This window comes from Cynocephalus volans, chromosome X, assembly GCF_027409185.1.
Source record: "Cynocephalus volans isolate mCynVol1 chromosome X, mCynVol1.pri, whole genome shotgun sequence".
NCBI classification, from domain to species: Eukaryota; Metazoa; Chordata; class Mammalia; order Dermoptera; family Cynocephalidae; genus Cynocephalus; species Cynocephalus volans.
The window spans coordinates 60,875,761-60,903,410 of NC_084478.1; the positions used below are offsets into that span (position 1 = coordinate 60,875,761).

The window sequence follows — 27,650 nt, forward strand, 5'->3', positions numbered from 1 at the left end:
GAGACGTGCGGCCAGGGAGGCGGAGACTCGACGGAAACCATACACCCGGTGGGGTCGCCACTGCACGATCTAACAGCCTGGGCCAGAACACACGGAACGGGGAGAAGTCCTGTACAGAAAGTGAAAGCTCAACAGAGATCACACACCCTGTGGTACGTGATCCACCAGCCCAGCAGAGTACAAGCTGACCAGAAAGGTGGATCCCCGGAGAAGCCCAAGACCCGAGGCAACCACACACACAAGACACTAGAGGCCAACTGAGCAGTCACGGCGGGAGCCATACCAAATTGGCAACCACAGCAACATCCTAGTTAGTCATTAGTCTCAAACCGGTGGACTGTGAAACCCCCTGCCACAATGAATAAACACCAAAAAAAAGACACCAGAAGTACAAAAAATCAAGAAAGTACACCACCAAAAGTTAATAAATCTCATACTCTAGATCCTATAGAACAAGAAGCCCTTGAAATAACTGACAAGGAATTTCGAGTGATAATTCTAAGGAAACTGAATGAGATACAAGAAAACTCAGCTAGACATCATGATGAAATGAGGAAAAGTATACAGGATCTGAAAGAGGAAATATACAAGGAAATCAATGTCCTGAAAAAAAATGTAGCAGAACTTGCTGAACTGAAGAAGTTATTCAGCGAAATAAAAAACACAACGGAGAGTTTAACCAGCAGGCTTGTCGAAGTTGAAGAGAGAACCTCTGAACTTGAAGATGGGCTGTTTGAAATAACACAAGCAGACAAAAAGAAAGAAAAAAGAATCAAGGACATGGAAGAAAATCTGAGAGAGATATCAGACAACCTCAAGCGCTCAAATATCCGAGTCATGGGTATTCCAGAAGGGGAGGAAAATGGAGATTCCATTGAAAACATATTCAACAAAATAGTGGCAGAAAACTTCCCAGGTATAGGAAAAATCACAGATCTTCAGATCCAGGAAGCTCAACGATCTCCAAACGTATTCAACCCAAAAAGGCCTTCTCCAAGACATGTCATAGTCAAATTGGCAAAACTCAGAGACAAAGAGAGAATCTTAAAAGCTGCAAGAGAGAAGCGTCAAATCACCTATAAGGGAGCCCCAATCAGGTTAACATCAGACTTTTCATCACAAACCCTAAAAGCTAGAAAGGAATGGGATGATATTTTCAAAATACTAAAAGACAAAGATTGCCAGCCAAGAATACTCTACCCTGCAAGGCTATCCTTCCAAAATGAGGGGCAAATAGTATATTTCTCAGACAAACAAAAACTGCGGGAGTTCACTACCACAAGACCACCCTTACAAGAAATCCTCAAGGGAGTACTGGGTTTGGTTCCTGAAAAATAACTACCACTGCCATAAAAACCTAAGAAAAATCTAAACCCGCTAGTACAATAAAAATGGCATTCATGAAGAGAAAACAAGCTAACAAAAACACTATCTACAACCTAAGGAACCAACAAACAAAGAAACCAAACAGTAAATCAGAAAGCAAGGAACAAAAGACACCTAAGACAACCAAACAACCAATAAAATGCTAGGAATAAATCAACACCTTTCAATAACAACTCTTAATGTTAAAGGCTTAAATTCCCCAATTAAAAGACACAGACTGGCTGACTGGATCAAAAAGCAGGACCCAACTATATGCTGCCTACAAGAGACCCACCTCACCCATAAAGATTCACACAGACTAAGAGTGAAAGGATGGAAAAAGATTTACCATGCAAACAGAAAAGAAAAACGAGCTGGAGTGGCTATTCTTATATCTGACAAAATAGACTTTAAACTAAAAACCATAAAAAGAGACAATGAGGGACACTACTTAATGATAAAAGGACTGATCCATCAAGAAGACATAACAATCATAAATATGTACGCACCCAATGTTGGAGCAGCCAGATTTATAAAACAAACTCTATTAGACCTAAAGAAGGAAATAGACACTAATACCATAATAGCAGGGGACCTGAACACTCCACTGTCAATATTAGACAGATCATCTAGGCAAAGAATCAGCAGAGAAACACAAGATCTAAACAAGACTCTAGACCAATTGGAATTGGCAGATATCTACAGAACATTCCACCCAACAACCTCAGAATATTCATTCTTCTCATCAGCACATGGATCATTCTCCAGGATAGATCACATATTAGGTCACAAATCAAGTCTCAATAAATTCAAAAAAATTGGAATTATCCCATGTATCTTCTCAGACCACAATGGATTAAAACTAGAAATTAATAACAAACGAAACTCTGGAAACTATACAAACACATGGAAATTAAACAGCATTCTACTTAATGACATATGGGTCCAAGAAGAAATCAAGCAGGAAATCAAAAAGTTTATTGAAACTAATGAAAACAATGATACATCATACCAAAACCTGTGGGATACTGCAAAAGCAGTATTGAGGGGAAAATTTATTGCATTAAATGCTCACTTCAGAAGAATGGAAAGATGGCAAGAAAACAACCTAACACTTCACCTTAAAGAACTAGAAAAACAAGAACAATCCAATCCTAAAGTTAGCAGACGGAAAGAAATCATTAAGATCAGAGCAGAACTGAATGAAATTGAAAACCAAAAAACAATTCAAAAGATCAACGAATCAAAAAGTTGGTTTTTTGAAAAGATAAATAAAATTGACAAACCATTAGCATGGCTAACAAAAAAAAGAAGAGAGAAGACTCAAATAACAAAAATTAGAAATGAAAAAGGCGATATTACAACTGATTCATCTGAAATACAAGGAATCATTCGAGACTACTATAAACAACTATACGCCAACAAATTTGAAAATCTGGAGGAAATGGATAAATTTCTGGACACACACAAGCTCCCAAAACTGAACCGTGAAGACGTAGAAAATTTGAACAGACCAATAACAATAAAGGAGATTGAAGCTGTTATCAGAAGGCTCCCAACAAAGAAAAGCCCAGGACCAGATGGATTCACAGCAGAATTTTACCAAACATTCAAAGAGGAATTGACACCGATTCTTTACAAACTATTCCAAAAGATTGAAACGGACGCAAATCTCCCAAACTCATTCTATGAAGCAAACATCATCCTGATACCAAAACCAGGTAAAGATATAACCAAAAAAGAAAACTACAGGCCGATATCCTTGATGAATATAGATGCAAAAATCCTCACTAAAATACTAGCAAACAGAATACAGCAACACATACGAAAAATTATTCATCACGATCAAGTGGGATTCATCCCAGGGATGCAAGGTTGGTTCAACATACGCAAATCAATAAATGTGATACACCATATTAATAAATTCAAACACAAGGACCATATGATCATCTCTATAGATGCTGAAAAAGCATTTGATAAAGTTCAGCACTCATTCATGACAAAGACCCTCTATAAGTTAGGTATAGAGGGAAAGTATCTCAACATAATTAAAGCCATATATGCCAAACCCACTGCCAGTATCATCCTGAATGGGGAAAAGCTGAAAGCTTTTCCTTTAAGAACAGGCACTAGACAAGGATGCCCACTCTCACCACTCCTATTCAACATAGTGTTGGAAGTACTAGCCAGAGCAATCAGAGAAGAGAAGGAAATAAAGGGCATCCAGATTGGAAAAGATGAAGTCAAACTGTCCCTGTTTGCAGATGACATGATCCTATATATCGAACAGCCTAAAACCTCTGCAAAAAAACTGTTGGAATTGATAAATGATTTCAGCACAGTAGCAGGATACAAAATCAACACACAAAAATCAGTAGCATTTCTTTTCTCCAATAGTGAACATGCAGAAGGAGAAATCAAGAAAGCCTGCCCATTTACAATAGCCACCAAAAAAATAAAATACTTAGGAATTGAGTTAACCAAGGAGGTGAAAAATCTCTATAATGAGAACTACAAACCACTGCTGAGAGAAATTAGAGAGGATACAAGAAGATGGAAAGATATTCCATGCTCTTGGATTGGAAGAATCAACATAGTGAAAATGTCCATACTACCCAAAGTGATATACAAATTCAATGCAATCCCCATCAAAATTCCAATGACATTTTTCTCAGAAATGGAAAAAACTATTCAGACATTTATATGGAACAATAAAAGACCACGAATAGCCAAAGCAATGCTCAGCAAAAAAAATAAAGCTGGAGGCATAACACTACCTGACTTTAAGCTATACTACAAAGCTATAATAACCAAAACAGTATGGTACTGGCATAAAAACAGACACACTGACCAATGGAATAGAATAGAGAATCCAGAAATCAACCCACACACTTACTGCCATCTGATCTTCGACAAAGGCACCAAGCCTATTCACTGGGGAAGGGACTGCCTCTTCAGCAAGTGGTGCTGGGATAACTGGATATCGATATGCAGGAGAATGAAAATAGATCCATACCTCTCACCGTATACTAAAATCAACTCAAAATGGATTAAGGATTTAAATATACACCCTGAAACAATAAAACTTCTTAAAGAAAACATAGGAGAAACACTTCAGGAAATAGGACTGGGCACAGACTTCATGAATATGACCCCAAAAGCACGGGCAACCAAAGGAAAAATAAACAAATGGGATTATATCAAACTAAAAAGCTTCTGCACAGCAAAAGAAACAATTAAAAGAGTTAAAAGACAACCAACAGAGTGGGAGAAAATATTTGCAAAATATACATCTGACAAAGGATTAATATCCAGAATATATAAGGAACTCAAACAACTTTACAAGAAGAAAACAAGCAACCCAATTAAAAAATGGGCAAAAGAGCTAAGTAGGCATTTCTCTAAGGAAGATATACAAATGGCCAACAGACATATGAAAAAATGCTCAACATCACTCAGCATCCGGGAAATGCAAATCAAAACCACATTGAGATACCATCTAACCCCAGTTAGGATGGCTAAAATCCAAAAGACTATGAACGATAAATGCTGGCGAGGCTGCGGAGAAAAAGGAACTCTCATACATTGTTGGTGGGACTGCAAAATGGTGCAGCCTCTATGGAAAATGGTATGGAGGTTCCTTAAACAATTGCAAATAGATCTACCATACGACCCAGCCATCCCACTGTTGGGAATATACCCAGAGGAATGGAAATCATCAAGTCGAAGGTATACCTGTTCCCCAATGTTCATCGCAGCACTCTTTACAATAGCCAAGAGTTGGAACCAGCCCAAATGCCCATCATCAGATGAGTGGATACGGAAAATGTGGTACATCTACACAATGGAATACTACTCAGCTATAAAAACGAATGAAATACTGCCATTTGCAACAACATGGATGGACCTTGAGAGAATTATATTAAGTGAAACAAGTCAGGCACAGAAAGAGAAATACCACATGTTCTCACTTATTGGAGGGAGCTAAAAATTAATATATAAATTCACACACACACATACACACACACACACACAAACGGGGGGGGGGAAGAAGATATAACAACCACAATTATTTGAAGTTGATACAACAAGCAAACAGAAAGGACATTGTTGGGGGGGAGGGGGGGAGGGAGAAGGGAGGGAGGTTTTGGTGATGGGGAGCAATAATCAGCTACAATGTATATCGACAAAATAAAATAAAATAAAAAATAAATAAATAAATTAAAAAAAAAAAAAAAAGGACTGTTTTTTCTATTTCTGTGAAGAATGTCACCGGTATTTTGATGGGGATTGCATTGAATCTGTAGATCACTTTGGGTAGTATGGACATTTTCACAATGTTGACTCTTCCAATCCAAGAACATGTATAAAACTGCTAAAGGAAAACATAAGGGAAACACTTCAGGAAGTAGTACTGGGAAAAGACTTTATGAATAAGACCCCAAAAGCACAAGCAACAAAACAAAAATAAATAAATGGGATTATATCAAACTGAAAAGCTTCTGCACAGCAAAGAAAACAATCAACAGAGTAAAAAGACAACCCACAGAATGGGAGAAAATATTTGCAAACTATACATCCAACAAGGGATTAATATCCAGAATATACAAGGAACTCAAACAACTACAAAGAAAAAAACCAAAATAACCCAATTAAAAAATGGGCAAAGGAAGTGAACAGACATTTTTCAAAGGAAGACATACAAATGGCCAACAGGTACTTGAAAAAATGCTCAAAATCACTAACCATCAGGGAAATGCAAATTAAAACCACACTGAAATATCATCTCACCCAAGTTAGACTGGCTATAACCAAAATGACTGAGAGTAACAAATGCTGTGAGGATGCAAAGAAAGGGGAACTCTTCTACACTGCTGGTGGGACTATAAATTACTACAGTCACTATGGAAAACAGTATGTAAGTTTCTCAGACAACTAGAGGTAGACCTACTGTTCGATCCAGCAATCCCACTTCTGGGCATATACCCAAAGTAATGGAAATCATCATGTCAAAGGGAAAGGATACCTGCACTCCCATGTTCATCACAGCTCTATTTACAATAGCCGAGATATAAAACCAACCTAAATGTTCATTGATGGACGACTGGATAAGGAAAATGTGGTATATCTACACTATGGAATACTACTCAGCCATAAAAAAAATGAAATTCTGCCATTCGCAGCAACATGGATGAGCTTGGAGAAAATTATGTTAAGTGAAATAAGCCAGACACAAAGGGAAAAATACCATATGTCCTCACTCGTAAGTGGGAGCTAAGAAAGAAGGAAGGAAAGAAAGACCACAGTGGTGCGCTGGACTTGCAGAGGGAATAGACATAGGGTTGCTGGGGGCGGGGAGGGGTTGGGGGGGACATGGGGAATAATTGCAATTTGAGGTGGTGGGCATACTGATAGTATTGATCTGATCACCACCTGTTAGGTACATGTCAGCTCTGGACCCCATGAATATGTATAATCAATAAAAATTTTTTAAAATGTCATTTTTAATTAAAAGTGGACAAAGAACTTGAGACATTTTTCCAAAGAAGATACATACAAATGGCCAACAAACACATGAATAGATGCTCATTAGTCATTAGGGAAATGCAAATGAAAACCATAATGAGCTGTAAGTTCACACCCACAAGAATAGCTATAATAAAAAATTTTTTTAAAAAAAAGGAAAATAAGTTTTGTAAAAGATGTAGAGACATTGTAACCTTCATACACTGGAGGTGGGAAAGTGAAATGGTTTAGTCGCTATGGAAAACAGTTTAGCAGTTTCTCAAAAAGTGAAATGTAGAGTAACAATGTGAACCAACAATTCCTCTCCTAGGTATATACTCAAAAGAACTGAAAACTGTTATTCAAACAAATACTTGTGCATTCATGTTCATAGTAGCATTATTAATAATAGCCAAAAGGTGGAAACAACTCAAATGTCCATCGATGCATGGATAAATTGGGGTAATATCTATAAAATGGAATATTATCTAGCCACAAAAAGGAATGAAGTACCAATATACATGGATGAACATTAAAAACATTATGCTAAGTGAAAGAAGCCAGATACAAAGGCCACATATTATATGATTCCATTTATATAAAATATTTAGAATAGGTAAATTTCATAGAAACAGAAAGCAGATTGTTGGTTGCCAGGGGCTGAGGGCAGGGAGTAATACGAAATGACTGATTAATGGGTATGGGGTTTCCTTCTGGGGCGATAAAAATGTTTTGGAATTAGAGGTGGTGGTTGCACAACATTGTAAATGTACTTAATGTCAGTGAATTTTACAATTTAAAATGGTTAATTTTATATTATATGAATTTGACCTTAATAAAAACATTTTTAAAAAGTAATGTTATTTACTACATTAAAATTTAAAAAGAAAAATCACATGATCGTCTTAACAGATGCGGTGAAAACATCTGACACAATTCAATATCCATTACTGATAAAATCTCTCAGCAAAGTAGAAATAGAAGGAAGCTTCCTAAACCTGATAAAGGATGTCTACCAAGACTTTGATTTCTTCTTCTCCCTCATCTCCAACATCCTGAAGGTGTTGTGAATCTCTCCACTTCTCAACCTCACCTTACATTAATCCAAACCACCCATCACTTCTTTGGCAATAGTCTTCTAATCAATCTTCTCGCTGCCAACCTCACAGTTCACACAAACAAAGCAGCCAGAGATTTTAAAAAAACAGACATGACCTTTTCATTCCCCAGATTAAAATCTTTCATTAATTTCTCATTCCCTCAGGATGAAGTTCAAACTCTGTAACGTGAGCTACACACACAAGGTGGTCCCCATTCTCGTCCCAACTCCCCTCTGCAATTGTCATCTCTTACCACTTCCCTTCTCACTCTCCCTTCTCCTGTCATAGTTAAAACTGGGGCTATTTGGAGCAGTCTGAAATGGCTTGTCAGCTCCTGTTTTGTATCTGATGGGTGGCCTCACTGCAATAATGAAGAGCAGTGATAGCACGGGAGAAAAAAGGAGGCAAAAGTAATTTTACTAAGTTTCTATTCCAGTTTCTATACGAGGTGTGCTCGTATAGGCTAAGTAGGAAAAAGGAAACACAAAGATGATTTTTGTGAAACTATTTCTAAAGGAGAATGCATTTTTATGTTGTCACCAAGCTATTGGCCCCTCTGGATTTTAATATTATAGTGGGGTCATAACAAGCATTTCCTCTATTGTTGGCTTTACACAGATGCAAAGCGGTGCTCAGGAAGCTGGGAGACAGATGAATAGCTGGTTTGATGTATTTGAACCATTCACCACTTTTGAGTTAAATGTGCATATTCTGTTCAAAATAGACAATGCGGAGAGGTGGTCCCCTTTCCCTCTCTAACTTGCATCAGGCCTCACTGCTTTAACTAACGAGTATTTAGAAGTAAAGGCCCCTACTGATTCCAGCGAGTCATTAATTCTCTGCTTGCAGAGCCACTGTATGGTTTTTTGCTGGCCACATTTTTTAGCTGTTACCAGTTGCTTTTGAGCAGCAGTGCTGAACCCTGGGTTCCTGTGTGCACCGCACACCAGACACATAATGGGTACAAAACTCCCCTTGGAAGGAATTTTACTGGGGACGAGGAGAAAATGCGAAGATGAGCATTCCGGCCACTCTGTTGACAAAGGTTTCTCAGAACTTAGTTGGAGGGAACTTAATTGACCTTAAATGAAAATGTATATTTAAGCCTTTATGTAACAACCTGATAGAAGGAGGTGGGAGGAAGTGTGTTACAAAATTCTCCTCAACTAATTACACAGTCAGCACTACCCTTTGTAATAATGTTGTTTTGCTCCATTATCACTCCAGGCTTATTATTTGCTAAATAGCCTCAGTGATCTTGCCTCAGTGGGCTTTCCATTTTTACACATTACATTCTCCTGGGAATTGAAAAGCACTGAGTCTCTGAAGATGCTCAGTCAACTTGAAAAGACTCATTTTCTAAAAGGTCTTAATCTGCCTTCCACTTGGAGCAATTCAGACTGCCCAAACAAACAGTAGGGCAGAGGCATATCACTAGAGTATGTTTCTACCATCACTCAGAAGCTGTTTGTCTGAAAGATCATTTGCAGACCAATTTTGAAGGGTATTCAAAAATTCAGGGATCTATCCTCAAAGAGAATATACATATCATTGGGAACATGACAATTCATTATTCAACGGATTCGGCATTATTCAATATCATAAATATGTTGTGGAAAGCCCTACTATTTCATTAAGACTCCCAACTACTGAATTTACAGCAAAATCATAATGGGTGGAGAAAGGAGAAAGTAAAAGGAGAAACAACTGGAAAAGGCTATGAAGCAACTCCCACTCAAGATAAATCCAACTGGAAAGGCAAGAGTTATGTGGGGTTTTTTTTAATTTGAGGAGATTTCATTTTATTCACCAATAATTTCCTGCTATTTAAAATAAGGAAGGGCTATTTAAATATCCTAAGCTTATGACTGAGGTGTCCATAAGTCCTGGAAGCTCTACAACCCCAAATAACCAAACTTTAAATAACACAGCATAAAAGAAAAAACCAAAAAACACCAAATACCAAAAATGGTATATTAGACATTAATTAAACCAAAGGCAAATACATAGGATAAAGTAGGCAAAATGTTTAAACTATTATAATGCTTGAAAATTACAGTACCTTTCATCTCCCCTCTTATTGTCTAAAATTTTAAACATTTTAGTAAGCTTAGCTAAAGTCAACCAATAGACTTAGCCACATTACTTTTCAAACAGGTAAAAAAGGGAATAAAAAGGCAAATACTGCTAACTAGTCACCTGCTGACAACATCCATACTTCACAAAAGTGACTCAGCAAACCATTTAATGTGAACTTCAACAGCTTTTCATCAGTTTTGTATAAAAAGACATGATTTATCAATCATTCCCACGGTTCCATGAATACTAAAAAACAATTAGTTCTCAGGGCAAAAGTTTTGCCTTTATTAACCTTCAGCTCACCCAGACATCCAAAGGCAACACTTGCTGTTCCATCAAAATGAGAAAATGTTAGCAGTTAAAATATAAGTATATGCAAAGATTTTAAAACTTCTTTCAAAATCATTACCTTGGAACAATGACAATAGTTGAGATTTCTTTTTCTGAGGGAAGAGAAGAGGCAGAAATTTCAGCCCTCCTCCTCACCTTCCCCAAAGATTTGAGTAAAAGGGTTTATTTGTGCTGAAAACCAGAGTTATCTACTGCTTGAAACCTAAGCAGAATGCATCAGCATTTTGGGACCACCTGGGACCAACGGGGGCGCTGGGAGACTTCCAGATGGATTGTAAGACAATTCATTGATATTTATATAACGAGAATAAATGTTTTTCCTAAGATAGCATTTCCCTTCAGTGTTTTGAGACCACCAGCCTAAGAGGGAGGTACAGAAATTCTATTACGTTAATAGCCTTTGTTTTTATGGCTTTGGCATTTATTAACTAGTGGGAGCTGTTTATTGGGTCATAAACTTTACTAATGGGGATATTATCTCTAAATTATAAATCTCCTTTGGTATATGGCTTAGTTATAAAAAGAATAATTATTTAAAGTGTCGTATGGCTGAAATGTATCATGTCTATTGGCATGATTCCTATAATGACCATTTCATTACTAACTGTGGGCCTGAACCAGGAACAAGCAGGGTGGTAACACACATGTATGCAATAGACAAGCAGTTGTCACCCCAGAAACTCAGGAGCATTATCACTGATTTGCTTCTTTTCCTTTTCTCCTCCCACCTCACAAATGAACTACAGTACAAGCCAAGGGCTAAATTATCTACATATTTAAACTCTCTAGGGAAAGACAACTGACTGAAGAGTTGAATAGGTAAGTAACAAATGTGGCAGCTTGAAATGTTCCAGGAAAGTGTCATCCTTCTAAAAGCTTGCTCTCTGGGGAATGGAAAAATCTTAAAGTGACAAAATGGCTTGGCACTGGCACTGCCAGTTGTCTTAAAAAAAAAAAAAGAAAAAAAGAAAAAAAAAACCCTGAGACAAAAATCAAGTAGTCAAAATTAGGTTTTATGGGTACATGGTTCTAATATATAAATTGAGTATACTAATTTATTGGAAAGTCCTACAGGCTCTATTCTAACACGACACATGTGGAATTATCCTAGGTTTATATATAGAAATAGTTTATTGATTAACTTCAATGTTAAAAAAATCAGAGCCACTGTTGTCGAGCAAATTGGTACATCTGAGTGCCAAGCAGCCAGCTCATTTCTAGGCAAGCCACTGCTGCAAATGTGAAGTGAAGTAATAATGAGACTGAAAGGGCCCCTGAGATGTCATCAGCTCCTCTTTATCTCCTCAGAATAGTCCCTGAAAGATCAACGATGCAGTCCCTTCTTGATAGACTTCCACTGTCTTTGAGAATAACAGGTAAATGGATTTATGATACACAGCACTCAGCACTGAAGAACGGGGTAGACGGGGATAGACTTCTTACACTGAACTCCCAGAGGCCCATGGCTGTGGGTTTTAATCAAATATACTAGATCACTACATGACAAGAGTTCTGCTGAAGAAAAATAGAGAACTAGAGAAATGCAGGGGGGAAAATGTCATTTTAGAATATTTAAACCTGTGTGGTGGGGTGAGTGGGGTGTGTGTGTGTGTGTGTGTGTGTGTGTGTGTGTGTGTGTGTGTGTGTGTGTGTGTGTGTGAAAATGTCATTTTAGAATATTTAAACCTGTGTGGTGTGTGCGGGTATGTGTGGTGTGTGTGTGTGTGTGTGTAAAATGAACCCCCCCAAAAATTCTCAAAAATCTTCAGCATTCACATCCCTAAATATTTTAGACATAATACATTTTTGGTCATACTATAATTATATACACATGCATATATTCCTAAGCTGACTTTAGATATAAAAAGGGCATTAAAAATACAAACACTGAATATGTTTCAATTTCTCTCTCAAATTTCTGTGTGTGCATGGGGGGGGGGATTCCTTCCCATAACTTTACTAATCTAAGAAAATAAATACATTTACACTAGAGAGGTTTAAAGATTATTTTGATGAGGTGGGTTGCTACAAAATTTAATTATATGAGTAATAAACATGTCAAAAAGATTTCAAAAAATGTTTAATAGAATCTCAACTTATTGCTTTGATATAATTTGATTTCATATTGTCATGTATAGCTGTCAGAAGTCATTTTCTTTTCGTATTGTAATGAGTCAAATTATGTTGGATGGAAAATTATCATAAGATTAGTATTCATAAATCAGACATATAATAAAAATATTCAACATTTCTTTAAATGGCATTTTTAATATTGCTGGTACATTAGTAATATGATGCTCTGAAAAACTAAAGTGACAAAAGATTAATTGTGGTTTATGAATTTCCATTCAATATTAATCTTGTTTCTTTTTTTGTTTTTGATGAAATTATATCTACTAAAATAAACTTGGCAAAATTAGAGCAGTAAATCAAAGGGAGTTGACCAAAACTGGCTCGGTTATTCCTCCTCTAAGCCAAATACATCTTTCAAAAGGGTTAAATAGCTAATGTATTTCACAGGAATAGGTGATGGCATCCCGAGCCAAACATCTTCACATTTCTAGAAAAAAACAAAGATGGACAGAATTAGAGCCACACTTCAAAGTGCAGTTTTGAAAATTCAACATCAAGTTGTTCCTTGTCTTTATATAAGCTTTTGGTAAATAGTTTATTTTCAAAGAGGATATTTCTACCATCCACTCTAGGCTCATAAAGACTTTGTGGTAGACTGGATTTTTGTTCTTGATTCTTCACTTCCTCCTTGTATAAGAATTATGCACCCATGACTTTGCAGAGTAGGAGTAGCATATTTTCCTGTCCCTTTGCAATGGGCTTGGCCACATGACTGGCGTGGGCCTACGTACTATTAGCAGATGTATCACGAACAGAGGCTCTAATGTGCTGGTGTGACCTGGCATGGCGTTCTATGCCTCTGCCATTACCATGAGAAGAACAAGGTCCAGAATGCTGCCGGTCCTAGAATGACCAAGGTGGAGCAGACCAGGCCCAGCTTGCAGCCTGGAGCCAAGGTCAGCTGCATCTAGCCAAGCTCAGCTGACCTACAGGGACACAGACAAGAAAAATAAATGTGTCTTCTTGTGAACCACTGAAATTTTAGGAGTTGTGTGTTATGCAGCATTACTGCAGTGATAGCTGCTCCTATACTTTATTAAGAACTCAACTTTAAAAATCCAAACTGATAGATATACTGGCTACTTGGTTACTTTTTCTTCAACAAACAATGAAAAGAGCACTGGTTCACCCACAATATGCTCTTGGGAATAAGCTACTTTATACATACATACTGTATATATATAAAATATACTGTTATCTCTTGACATCTTATGGGGATTGGTTCTAGGACCTACTGTGGATACCAAAATCTTCAGATGCTCAAGTCCCTGATATAAAATGGGGAATGTGTCTGCACATAACCTACACACATCCTCCCATAAATCATCTCCAGATTACTTACAATACCTAATACAATGTAAATCCTATGTAAATAGTTGTTATACAGTATTGTTTAGGGAATAATGACAAGAAAAAAAGTCTGTACTTCTTCAGTACAGATGCGATTTTTTTTTTGAATACTTTCAATCCATAGTTGGTTGAATCCATGGATGCAGAACCCACGGATATGGAGAGCTGTCTATAATACATGTATGTGTGTGTGTGTGTATTCACACACACACACGCACACATATGCACACACAAACTTTTTGTATATGCTACAATATGAAATTAATAGTAACTACAATAGTAAAATTAATCAATAGAGGGTGGGGAAGTCCCTACCTGTGGTTGCTTATGTTTCTACCGATAAGGTTAATTGTTTTAACATAAAAGGTTTCTATCTTTACTACTGTTTCATTTGTATGTAAAGTCACAAGATGTCACAGAAACACAGGTAAAGGCTTAATAATTGTATATGATGGAATTTTAGAAGCAAGCTGAATAAGTGATGTTTCAGTTGGGCCTTACGGGATGAGGAGCAGTTCAGCAGGGGCTGAAGGGCATTCCAGGCATAGGGAACAGCATAAGCAAAGTCCTGGAGACCCAAAAATCCATTTTCAAGAAAGAGTGAGTAGCCCAGTATGGTTTGGGGCACATGGTACAAAGCGGCAAGACAGGAGGTTGGGAGGAGAAGCTGGGGCCAAACTTTGGGCCTTCTGTGCTCGTTTATACTTTAGGCTGTGGTTAGGGGAAGTCATTTGTGGGTCTCAGCAAGAGGAATGACAGAAATCTGGTTAGAAATTGATTAGATAACTTTTTGGATGTATGGAGAATGAAATGAAGTAGGAAAATCAATTTGGAGGTGACTGCAGTAATACTGGGGAGAGATAAATGTGCCATAACCAGAGCAGGTGCAGCTAGGATGGAGAACAAGAGCCACACCTGAAAGATTCTCCTGCAGAAGAACACAGAATGCCTAAAAGGTGACCAACTTGAAATGGTGATAAAAGAAAGGGACAGTGTTATGGGTGGAATTGTATCCCTCCCAAAAAAAGATATGTTAAAGTCTTAACCCCCAGTACCTCAGAATGCAACTTTACTTGAGAATAGGGTTGTTGCAGATGTAATTAGGTAAGTTAAGATGAGGAAGATGAATCATACTGGAGTAGGGTGGATGCCTAATCCAATATGACTGGTATTCTCATAAGAAGACAGCCATGTGAAGACAGAGAGACAAAGGGAGAATGCCATGTGACCATGAAGTCAGATATTGGAGTTATGCAGTTATGCAGCTCCAAACCAAGGAACACCAAAGACTGCTGGCAACCACCAGAGGTTAGGAAGAGGCAAGGAAGGATTCCCATGCAGGTTTCAGAGGGAGCATGGCCCTCCCAACACCTTGATTCCAGACTTCAACCCTTCAGAAGTGTGAGGCAATACATTCTTGTTGTTTTAAGTCACCCAGTTTATGGTACTTTGTTAGGGCAGCCCTAGCAAACTAATACAGGTAAGAATGGTTCCAAGAATTCTACATTTAGTAATAGTTGACAGTGTCTATATTAGTTTCCTAGGGCTGTTGTAACAAATTATCACAAACTGGGTGGCTTAAAGCAACAGAAATTTATTCTCTCTCAGTGTAGGAGGCCAGAAGTCCAAAATCAAGGTGTTTGCAGGGATGGTTCCTACTGGAGGTTCTAAGGGAGAATCTGTTCCATGACTCTTTCCTGGCTTCTGGTGGTTGTTGGCAATTTTTGGAGTTCTTTGGCTTGCGGCCATACCAGTCCTATTTCTGCCTCCACCCTCACATGGTCTTCTCCATGTGAGGAGAAGATGGTGTCTCTATGTCTTCACAAGGCCTTCGTATAAGGACATCAATCACTGGATTTAGGGTCTACCCTAAACTTCATTTTAACTAGTTACATCTGCAAAGACCCTATTTGCAAATAAGGTCATATTCTGAGGATCTAGGTAGACATGAATTTTGGGGGGGACAATATTCAACCTAGTGCAATGACATGAGCAAAATAAGAAAAGCAGAAAGAAGTTTTTTTGTTTTTGTTTTTTTTTACTGGGGAAATAAGGATCAGAGAGAGATGTTAAGTTCAATTTTGGATATTTTTAATTTCAAGTGCCCATAGGATATCAAGGTGAAGATTCTGGTAAACACCTGAAAATATGATTCTGAATAGCACAGAGCTAGAGTCCAGAACTGTGCAAAGATGTAGAAGTCACTGAAATATGGGTGATACATAAAACTATGGCAACTGATGACACTGATGTAGAATCAGAAGAGCACCAAGTACTAGCATCTTTAACCAAGGCATAAAACTTTAATTTAAGAGATGATTTATGATGATGATGAACTGGTTGCAGATTTTTGCAGATTTATAGGAATCCTATAATTACCTACTAGTAACAATAATAATACATTTATTGGATATTTGCTATATGACAGGTAATCTCTTAAGTGTTTTATACATATTAAGTTATTTAATCATCACAGTAAACCCTTAAGAAGTAGTTATTATTATGATACCTATTTACAGAAAAGAAAACTGAGGCAAAGAAGGGTCAAGTAGCTTGTCTAAAGTCAAAGCACCAGTTAGTGGAAGTACTCAGCAATGGGGCTCCAGACCTATGCTCATCTGCTGGGCTACCCTCCAAAGCTGAGCAGTGGAGTGGGCCTACTAGGAAGCAGCTGGCTCTTAGCCTACATAGCTACATGTGGTCCTATCCTTTTCAACAAGAAAAGTTAAGTAGAAAACAATGTGGTTCTTGAAGCGACATTACTCTTCTCCCTTAAAAGTGCTGCCTATTAGAGGTTGAGCTCAAACCACCAATCAGCAGTGTGAAGAAGGAAATGACCATTCAGACAGATGGTGGCTAAACCGACTCCAAAGGGGTGTTTTGTGCAAATCATACCACAAGGAACTTAGTGAAATGTCCTTCCTCACACCAAAAAGTAGTCCACCACTGTGTATATATCAAACAATATATTTTCATCAATGAAGGCTGAGATCAATAGTTATTCAACTCCACTATTCAACACATCCTCAAAACTTTCATTATAAAACTTAAAGCAATTTTTGCTCTTAAGTGGTATTTTTAAATTCAATCTTGTTATAGAAGAATGGTACAAATATACGCATTCAAAATCATTATTCCATGATAGGTTTTCTAAATAAAAGTTTTCAATACAAAATGAATAAAATGCATTATGTAATTCATAATTATGATGAAATTATTCAGAGAAAAATGAAGCAGGTCAGTGTTTTTTTGAGCAAGGAATCGTGATTAAAATGCTAATGATAAAAGAGAAAAAAATAGAAGAGTTTACACTGGAATAATAATAACTTAAGAATTTATAGGTAGAATCAAATTTGTTAGCAAAAATCCAGACTTAGACAAAATGAAACTCAAGTAAATACTCACGAGATTTAAAATTAAGCATAATTTAAGAGGAAGAGATAATAACAGTCCATATCTTTAAGTCCTGACCACTTTAAATCCCTCAGCTCCCTCAAAGTTTTGATGACTACTCCAGCACTACTGTGCTCTTTCTCTATAATCAACGCAACTTTCCTTGATTATTTTTCCCTTTGTCACTGTTCTCCAGGTTCCAGGTGGGAGTGACTTTTTCTGCCCAAATACTTGATAAATGCCACAGACACATTTGCAGTGCCTGAGAAACCCAAGATCTATCCATTGTCAACCCCTGATTTTAGGGAGATTTTCGCAGGTACTAGCTTAAATGAACTAATGAATCAAATTTGGGATCCAAAGGAGGGTAGAGAGCAGGCGAAGTTTCCAAGGCTCAGGGGATGGGGTGGAGGTTATCAATAGAGGGAAAGGCACCTTCCTCATAATTTTGCCTATAAATGGATCTACCTAAAGGCGTCATATGGCCAGCTCTTTGTAAAATGAAGAGGTTTTTGCTGACAGAAGAAATCCCCATAGTACCACTACTTAATTGTTCTTTCTCATAAATCTGCAAGTGTTCCAAACATTATAGAATCTTTACGAAAACCTGAGCAGTGAGTTGAAATACTGTCTTCACTGATGTTTTATTCATCCTAAACTATTAAATGCAAAGAAAACTCCAGATCATACAGTTTTCCCAGCAGTGCATAAGCTTTAAGTGGGAATAACTCTATGGTAATTCTACAACAGGAAGACTCATCCACAATAGTAAATTCCTCCCATTCCAGATGAGGACAAGCCTGCTTGTGTCTGTAAAACAAGCCCACAGCAGCGCATGTTTGGAATCTTAACTATCCATGAGCAGTGGGCTCTGCCAGCACCCCTTCCTATCCACCCACCCTTTCCACTCTGGCGCCCACACACCAGCCTGACTTCCCACTGCCAGCACCTGCATTCCTTTGCCCTTGAGCTTCTCTTTGGCCTCTGAGGTTCGCTTTGGCTGCTCTTATGGCAAGGCACAAGTGCCAGGGAATTATTTCCTCTCCTCCACTTCAAGAGCAGCCCTCAAACAATGACTAACGAGAGTTGACAGCTGAATATGGCAGCTCCCTTATACTCTGGGTGGGATAACTCTGAGATACACGTTGGCCACTGGATTCCAGCATTTCCCAGCAGTATTAAGCTGCAGTGATCCACACTTTTTACTACTTTGATAACATGCCCTTTAGTAGCTCCATCCAGTCCCTTTCTCACTCCCCCACTCCCTTACTAGTGTTCTTTTCACTTCCCCCCAAAACTATTTACACTCAAATCCTTGTCTCCAAATCTGCTTCTAGAGGAAGTCAGACTTAGACACTCTACAATTCCACATTTATCAAAATTAAGAACATGTCTATGAAAGCCACAGCACAGCTTGGAACAAAGCAACTTCCTGGCAAAGTGTGGATGGATTCAGAGTCTCCAGTGTGACTTCCAGATAATGCAAGAGACAGCGCCCAAATCTAAGAACAAAATTCACTTCAATCTGGAGCATAAACAATATGTATCACACTGCATTTTCTGGAAGAAGTAAGAATTATGAAATGTAGAGTGAAATTCAACAATACAAAATCATGATTCTAAAATGGCTGGGAGTCATTGTCTCCAACAGGGTCCTATGACATCTTCCAAGCTGGTTGTCACTAGAGCCACTTAAGATGTCAAACAAGTTGGCAATAAATTACTCGTTCATCAATAGTGAAAAAATATAGCTGCCGATCTGTAAAATCACATACCCTTGAAATGGGAAATGAAGATGGCACTGGATGAAAACCCAGTAAACAGCAGCTGCCCAGTGAGAACAGCAAAGCTGTGTATGAGCTTATGGGCCCTGGATTTATTTGCTTTGACATTTTTAAAAGGAAACTTAATTGAATTATGTCTCCTTCTAGTTTAAAATTTTCTACTGTAGTACTGGCCACCAGATGCATGAGGGGAAAAGATTGGGAGCCAATTAAATTCCATGCTTCACTGAAACAAGGTTATTTTTATTCCTCCCAAATGCAAGGCCGACAGAGTCATGTTAGTGATTTCCCCATGTTACTTCCCTCCACTCACTCAGAAAAGGAGATTTCTACAGGAGATATCTATGAATTTGTAGAAAAGTCCAATAGTGTGCATAGAATCAAAATTACAGTTTTCTTGGATTTTCTTCCTTCTAATAAGGTTGACATGCCTCAGAAATAATCAAATTAGGTTGACAAAAATCATGAGAGCAACTAAATTTCAGCAAATAAACTTGAAATGAATTTTGGGAGGAGAATTTTGCAAATAGCTCGAAATAATCAAGAGCATTCTAATAACATAAGGAAAAACTCATACATAAGACCAGGGGATTTGCTTATATTCCTATCCATTTCTGTCTTTATGGCAATGCCAATATTTCACAATCACTTCTCTTTGCCTAGACAAAGCTTCAACAGAGTTGTCATCCTTGTGTGAGTGTAGCTAAAACACAGGCATAGCTTCTAAACAGGAAAGCTTTCCTTGGAACTGATTTTTTTTTGAGCTTTAGATCAAAGTGGATTCCAAAAGTATCATTTCTCACTAGGTTATTGCTCTGTGTTAGGTAATCAACGCGTGTTTACAAGTTATTTTCTAAATCTAAGGAGAATGGTTAGTAACCTTTTATTTCAAGTGTTAAATTCAACCACAAATATTAGAAATAACTTTGTTTATTTAAAAAGTTGGCACTAGGGCTGGCCAGTTGGCTCAGCTAGTTACAGCATGGTGCTGATAACACCAAGGGCCAGGTTTCAATCCCTGTACCAGCCAACCGCCAAAAAAAAAAAAAAAGTTAATGCCAGCCTTTGATATAATCCCTACTTTGAGAAATGCCTCTGAGTCTCAGCTTCCTATCTATAAACTTGGAATGATACTTACTCCCACAGTTTGTTGGGACAATAAAATGTCACAGGGTATTCCATGCTCTAAATACCAAAAGGAGATCCTCAACAAGCAGGGTGTACAAAGATGTATCCCAAGGTGTACCCAACTGCCCCCTACTTCCCACTGCCAAAGCCATATATCATCCTGTTGTAAAAGAGAGCGCTTTGGAGCCAATTGCTAATGCTTCTACAGTTACAGTGCTCATAAAACGAAGCCACATACAATTTTTCTCAGAAACGTCAAAAGATAAGACGCCAGTCACACAGTACAAGTTATAAAGTTTATATGAGAACTGATTTAGGGTTATTTTTTAAAATGTGACTTCTGAGATTAACCAGACAGGCTCTAAACAGTGGACCTATTCTGCCAGTTTTACAGCACCATTTGTGAGCAAGCACAATAGAATGGAAATGGAGTCTCCAGGCCGTGACAGCGCCAGGGCAACATGCTGAGACCACAGATAGTTACATAATGGAGTGAGAGTTAAATTATGGCTCCAATGGCTCACCACGGGCTGCTGAGGAGCCAGGCAGAGGAACAAACAAGGGAAATCCCTGAGAATCCAGGCTACTGGCCATTGGTTACAGGCCACAGCCAACAGTCATGATGGGTGACAGCTCACACCCATCCATGTAGGAAAAACTTACCAAAGGTCAGCAGGACGAATCAAAGTTAGACTAGCTACACCAAAATCCTCTTTAAATCTTGCCTGTTTGTTGTTGGACCCTTCTCTCATTAGCTGAGGCCATGTGACTATCATATGTAGGGGAACCACATCTGAGTCCAGGACACTGGTCCTATTATCCATCCAGATCAAGCCCCAGGAGCTGTTAATGTGGACCTGGCTTTATACCCTGGCTGGGGAGCTTGTTCTCCTGAGCTCAAGTCTTCATTCTGGCAACAGACTGTGCTGGACCATTTTCCATTTGCCCCTCCAGAACCATTCTCCACCCTTTTCACTCTGACCTCTACCATGGGGGGCCAACCTCTTTGGGTCGCATCCCTCCCCAAGTTTCCTTGCTCTCTGGCTCCTGGGTAGGTTCAGCCAATGGAAAGCAGCGTCAGGAGATGGGAAAATAGGAGTAGTAAGAGGTCAGAGCACTAGCTTCACTCCCCCTTGCCCTGTTCCCTCCCTGGGGAGCCATGGTTTGGTGGTGGCTACAGTGTCCACCACCACTACTCTATCCACTACTACACTGTCAGCTCCTCCGCCGGACTCCAGTAACACCAGTCCCTCCCTGCTTCTCCAGGCCTAGGGAAGGTAAAGGCTTCCCACTCTTGCTAGTCCCTAAGTGCTCCACTCCCCTGCTTGGTTCCTTTAACCCCACCTACTCCTCTGTCAATAGTCCCTTCATCAAATCGATCTGCATGACCCCTTTGAGCATGCTGTGTATTTCTCACTATAACCTCACAGGTATTGAGACTTTGCCTACGCTGTTCCCTTGGCAAGGCAGAAAGCTTGGTTTGAGCTGGCTGACTGGCTCCCTCTGATTGCTGAATGGTGCTAACTTCTAGATTCTCCATCATTGTGCTAACTACTGTAGAGGAATGCCCAGCTGGAACTCCCTGATGCCCAGCTCTTTCAATCCCATGTCTTGTGTACCAGACCACTCCCCTACTCAGCCTCTGATTGGCTGAAGCCCTTGTCCTGTTCCTAGTTTTGGGCCCCTCCCTGCCCACTCCATGCACTGCAGTTAATCAGGCTAGACTGGACAAATCCCCACCTATAACATATCCATCCTATCCATTAACACTAATGCAAACAGAATTGAAATTGAATCTAGTACTGAGGCCTACTTGGCTTTCATTAGTCACAAAGTCCTTTTTCACTTCTCAGTAAGATTCTCAGGTCAGGAAAGAGATCCTGCTGAGGACAACATTCAGCCCAGAAGTAAAGACATCCAAGTTGAGAGTGGTGGCAGGTGCCAATAACTTCTAGAGAGCTGTCCATCACATCTCTGGAACTTTAGCTAGAACCAGCCTATCCAGCTCATTTACCAGAGGAAGTGTGCAGCTTCCCAACCCCAGGCTTCCAACTGGGCCATGCTTCCACACAGGAGCTCAACCTGCCATTCCTTGTTCTCAAAAGACCTTTAATCTCATCACTTCATGCTCAGGGCTGGGGCATTTTCATAAACTTAATGGGCCCTTCCCTGAAGCCCCACATGTGACCTTTGGCTATGGCAGGCTCCCTGAATGTTGGCAATCTCCAAGGCTTGTTAAGTGAGAGGTTTTCTCTGCTCATCTGGGCCTCAGGGATCTACACATCTGGTCTGACTCTTCCATGGGCTCTTCTGGCATAATCACTCTCCCCTATCAGTTCCCTGCCATGGGTAAAGATCACATAATAACTGAGGATCAGGGGTAGGGAAGAGGCTGTGCCACACTGCCAGGCTCCCAGGTGGTACCAAGAACAATCAACAGTGCCTTCAAGAGTGGTTGGTTGCCACCCTGTGATGTACCATCCAGAATCCCCTTGAGGAAGGACTTGGTGGCCCAGTTGTTGGGAGTTGCCTTCATGGATTGCCTTAGCTACAGAGATGTCTGGCTACAAAGAGCCACACCGCGCAAGGTCATATCCCTTCTTGAACCAACCCATAGGGATAAAAGCCAGGCCATTCTAACCCAACTTAGGACAACTTTGAAAGACTATTTTATCTCCAGAGCTCCCTGTGGGTCGGCCAAGGCTGGCTTTGGGCCTACATCGCAGCTCAACTTCTCCCTCTGCCTACTCCTGCTTCCTCCCCCCACCTTCCACGGGAGTTGATCACAAGGATACTCCCAAATAAACATCCTTCATGTTAGACTCCAGCTGCTTCCCAGGGAACCCATCCTGTGACAAGCTCTGACTCAGAAGTGTCTATCTTACATGTTAGATATTAACATGTAAGCACACTTACATAGTTTGGTAGATACTAAACTTTTCGCTACTTGTTCTACTGCATGAACTATGCAACATTGTGCTCAACTCATTCACACTAAATATTTTCACATAAGATTACAGATTCACTAGTAATATTCTCAAGCTATTTTATATCCTCTTTATGAAACAATGACAAGCTTACCAAAACCAGAGTGCTGCAAATTCTTTGGAATCTGGTTAAGTTCTCATCACTGGTTAAGTTGATCAGGTATCATTTTATATCTTTTTTTTTTTCTTTTTAATTGGCTAAAAAAGAATGGCCCCTTCCAAACGTCTTCTGCAGACGGAAACATTTCTAGGCTTGGTCAACAGAACTGATGAGACCCTATGAGTAAAGTTCTTCTCACCATAAATGAATAACAATTGGAAGAGCCTATTGCCTAAGCACAGACATTCCTCGTCTATAACTGTTCTAACCTCTTACCATTAAGGATAGAATAGTCCTTTTTAGCCTTGGAAGGGACTGCTCAGGATCCAGCCCTCTGACTGGAGGAAGGTAAGGCATCTCCATTTTACAAACAACAACAGTAGCTAACATTTATACCCTGTGCCTCACGTATATCGGCTCACTTAATCCTCACAACAACCCGGATGGAAGAACTATTGCTATCTCTATTTTTGACATGGGGAAACCTGAAAGGTTGAGTAACTTGTACACCGTCATCCAGTCAGTCGATCTTTGGGTCAAGGATTTGAACTGAGATCCCAGTGACTGCAGACCTTCTGCTCTATACTTTCCATGCAGTGACTCTTCTTTCAATGTGGGTGGTGATCCTTTTGTGGGTCAAAAAATCAATTCAACTGGTCATGAGCAACATTCAAAAGAGAGAAAGAAAGAGGTGGGGAAGGGAACAGAGAAAAGCAAGAAAAGAAAGGAAGAGAAAAAGGAAAAAATAGATCATACTGCACCACATGTAATCAGAATAGTACTATTTCATGAAACTTGTGTGGATTTTTCGGTCTTTTATTTAAATGAAACATAATTGTTTCTACATATCTGTGGGGTATAGAGTGAATATCAATACCTGTGTGCAATATGTGCTGCTGGGTTGTTATGAAAAAAAAAAAAGTTTTTCTTACTGTAGGTTGTAATACAAAAAGATGATTAAATTTCATTCAAACTCAATAGTAATCAGGAAAATAAAAATTAAAGTAATAAGATACCACATATTTTCAAAGGCAAAAAATGCAGAAACAACCTGAATGCCTATCAATAGAGAAATAGGTGAAAAAATTCTTGTACAAGAGTACTTCAAAAAGTCCATGGAAAAATGGAATTAAAATACGAACCTTTCCATGAACTTTCTGAAGATCTCTCATAAGTCCACACTACAGCTATTAAAGAATGGCTTAGGTCCATACATATTGAACTCGAGGAATTTCTTATGATTAAGCAAGAAAAGCACAGTGCAGATAAATGTACGTGGTATGATCATATTTTTGTACAATAAATGATGAAATTCCCAACATAAAGATGGTGGATTGGGTAGAATGGAAGAGGAGAATGAAAAGAAGTTGGAAAAAAAAAAAGAACAAGAAAGGCTATTGCTAATTAGCAAAAATAAGTATGTGCATCATCCAGGGTCCCATGAGAAACTGAGGACATATGTAAACTGTTTAAGTTGAGAAGAGTTTAATAAAGTGATTATTTACAAAGTTGTGGGGAGTGTTTAGGAAAACTAACAGGGAATCCTCTAGTCCCTGGGGATTGTAACAGCAGGGAGCCATTACCACCATGTGGGTCTGAGAGTGGTTACCAGAATCTGGGGTGGGCAGCCATATGGGGAGAACCTCCAGACAGGCGTGGTAGACCCTGGTAGGAGGATGTGGTCAAATCTTAAATGATGGGCAGGGAGGGAGATGATTTCTCTCTCCTCCCACCTGCCACTCTCCTGCTGCTGTATCCCATTGGCCAACCCAACTGGAGGCCAGAGGGCTAGGGGACCCACTGAAGAAGCCCACAAAGGTCAGCTGCCCGCAAATGACCTGGGCAGGGTCAGAACAGTATACAAGGGGCTGGAGAGCGGTCGTAATGGGACAAATAGATGATGGCTAACACAGACTACTAGAACATTAAATCCATCTGCCATTTTTCTTTTTCTATATAAAAATAAATATTCACATGGACAAGAACTGAGAGGTTACCAGAGAAAATGATAGTATCAATTCATTTTTGTGGTGGTATCTTGGATTTGAGCTAAATACAGTATCTTCAATAATAATTATATTCAAAAGACATTTTTCTTTTTTATTCTTCGCAGTATAACAGCCCTGAGTTAAAATCCTGACCCTACCATACACTTGCCATTTCCCTAACTTCCTCATTTCTAAAATGGGAAATGAGTACCTACTTCATAGGGTTGCTATGAAGATTAAACGAGCTAAGAGATTTTGAGATCTTAGAAGAGTGGTTGGCACATAGTAAATGCTTTAAATGTTTGCTGTTTTTATGGTGATGATGGGACATCAAGAGCCTCCTAGTGGGTCTCCCTGTCTCCATCCCCCACTCTCTAATCCACCCACTATCCAGCCAAAGCAAGCTCCCTGTAAAGGGCACACCTGATTGTGTCGCTCTCTTCCTTAAAATTTGTCAGTGGTCTCCGACCTTTCAGGACAATATTCTCACCTTACCCTTGCAGCCTCATCCTTCTCCATTCCTCCCCATGTGCCTCCACTCCAGCCACACCACTTCCTCCTAGTTCTGTACAGGCGCCTGCTGTCCCATGTCTCAGAGAGCTCTGTTAGGAGTACCTTTTCCATACCATGTCACTTTCCTACCTTGCTAACTCTTACTACTTATCATCGGAATTTCAAGCATCACCCCCCAAACCCGAGAATACTTCTTGTCCCCCAAGTCTGATTGAGAAGCAGCTTCCTCCTCATCCCGTAGCATCCCAGGCAGGCTGTATCACATCATACTCCAAATCATGATTGTACTGACTCCCCTGTCAGCAGGGGGCTCCTCAAAGGTAGCAATAATGATCTTTGTCTTGGGACCCCAGCACAGATAGAGAACCTGCTGAGAGGGGATACTTATTCGTGATTTGCTTGAGGATTAAATTTATAAATGAAGGGGGTAAGTAACTTAACTGACCCAAAGTCACTCAAGTAAGTAAATAGTAGAGCCAGAATTCAACCCCAGCCCTGTTTGACTCCAAAGGCCATCACTATCCCCCAACCATCTGGAAGCTCTAAGGCTGCCCCTGACACTTGGGAGTAGCTGCATGCCTGAGGGAACTCCCAGGGGCACTAGACCAACTCCAGCCAGAATGATCTAGTCAGCAGAGACCCAGAGGAATAAATGCCTCCTTTCTGGGAGTATCAACCACATAATATTTGCTTTATCAAGGGACTTTCCCAAGAAATTTCTGGAGCATGTTAAAATACAAACAAACTGCCACCCGCCTACCCACTCCTTAAAGACAATTGGTTCAAAGAAATCTCAGAGAATTCAGACAATTCCTCTATGTTGAGAGCACCATCTTATCACATGAACTTTGTTTTCCCTAACCTAGCATTTTTCAATTGAATTTTTATTTTAAATTTGGCTCCACCATGAAATGTGCATCCCCATACTCTATTGTTTCACCCACAGTAAACCTGTGTACACAGTAACAGAAACACTGGGGACTCTTGGCATAGGCACCATTTGAGATTTGCTCTTGTGGCTTATGATGATGTTACCAGAATCCCTTGATAACAGTGTTTATATCTATTTATAACTGTAACCTATTATCCTATTTTCCATATAATTGGATGCAACTGAGGTTAAAAAAATTCAGCTGCATAAGAAAAGTCATGCTCTTACAGAGCAGATGTTTGCTCAGCATGGAAAGGGAATTAGCTTTTAGCACAAATACCCAGAAACATATAAGTGCCCTTTCCAAAAGCACTGATGTTAATATTTTACATTGAAAAATAATTTAAAGATAAAGGTTGTTAAAAATGCTAGAGAGATAGGGAGATAACCACAGCAGGTTTTTTAAATAGGTGTTAATTTTACCTCTTTAATACATGATGTTGCTTCCAATTCAGGCACTGGATTCATTCTCCAGTTCAAGGCAGAGAAAAATGACTCATAATTTATTTGTCTTTCATTGTCTTCAAAACTGAAAATACAATGATAATATATGATTTGACTCAATCTGCAGAATGCAGGACCAAAATGTCAGCTTAAATTTTACCATGAAAACACAATATCATGCATGCTTTAATATCTGATATTTTACTTATATTTTTTTATTATCTGCTTCTGACCCCCCAGAATGTAAATCCTTTGAGAGCAAGGATCTCTTATCTAATTCACCAAAGTATCCTCAGCACCTAGATCGGTGCTGGCACTTAGTAGGTGTTCAATAAATATTTCTTGCAGTTACCACAGAAACAAATTTGTTTATTCAGTAACGAAAACTGTTGCTATATTTTGTTAAGAATATCTGAAGGTCTTTTAGCTTAATGGTTGATATTGTATGTCAGTAAAATAAAATGTCCTTATATTTCTTAAATTCCATGCTTTCTAAATC

The 27,650-nt window shown here is 39.1% G+C and overlaps 1 protein-coding gene across 1 annotated transcript in view; it reads right to left on the bottom strand.

The window, feature by feature from the left end:
• Positions 1-12,858: 12,858 nt before the first annotated feature.
• EFHC2 (EF-hand domain containing 2) overlaps positions 12,859-27,650 on the bottom strand; it is a 132,335-nt gene continuing 117,543 nt past the window's right edge. Inside the window, exons 14-15 of the mRNA XM_063084635.1 lie at positions 27,131-27,236; positions 12,859-12,960 (exon numbers count right to left, since the gene is read on the bottom strand). Of these exons, the coding sequence (XP_062940705.1) occupies positions 12,859-12,960; positions 27,131-27,236 (208 nt within the window). The remainder of the gene's footprint in view (positions 12,961-27,130; positions 27,237-27,650) is intronic.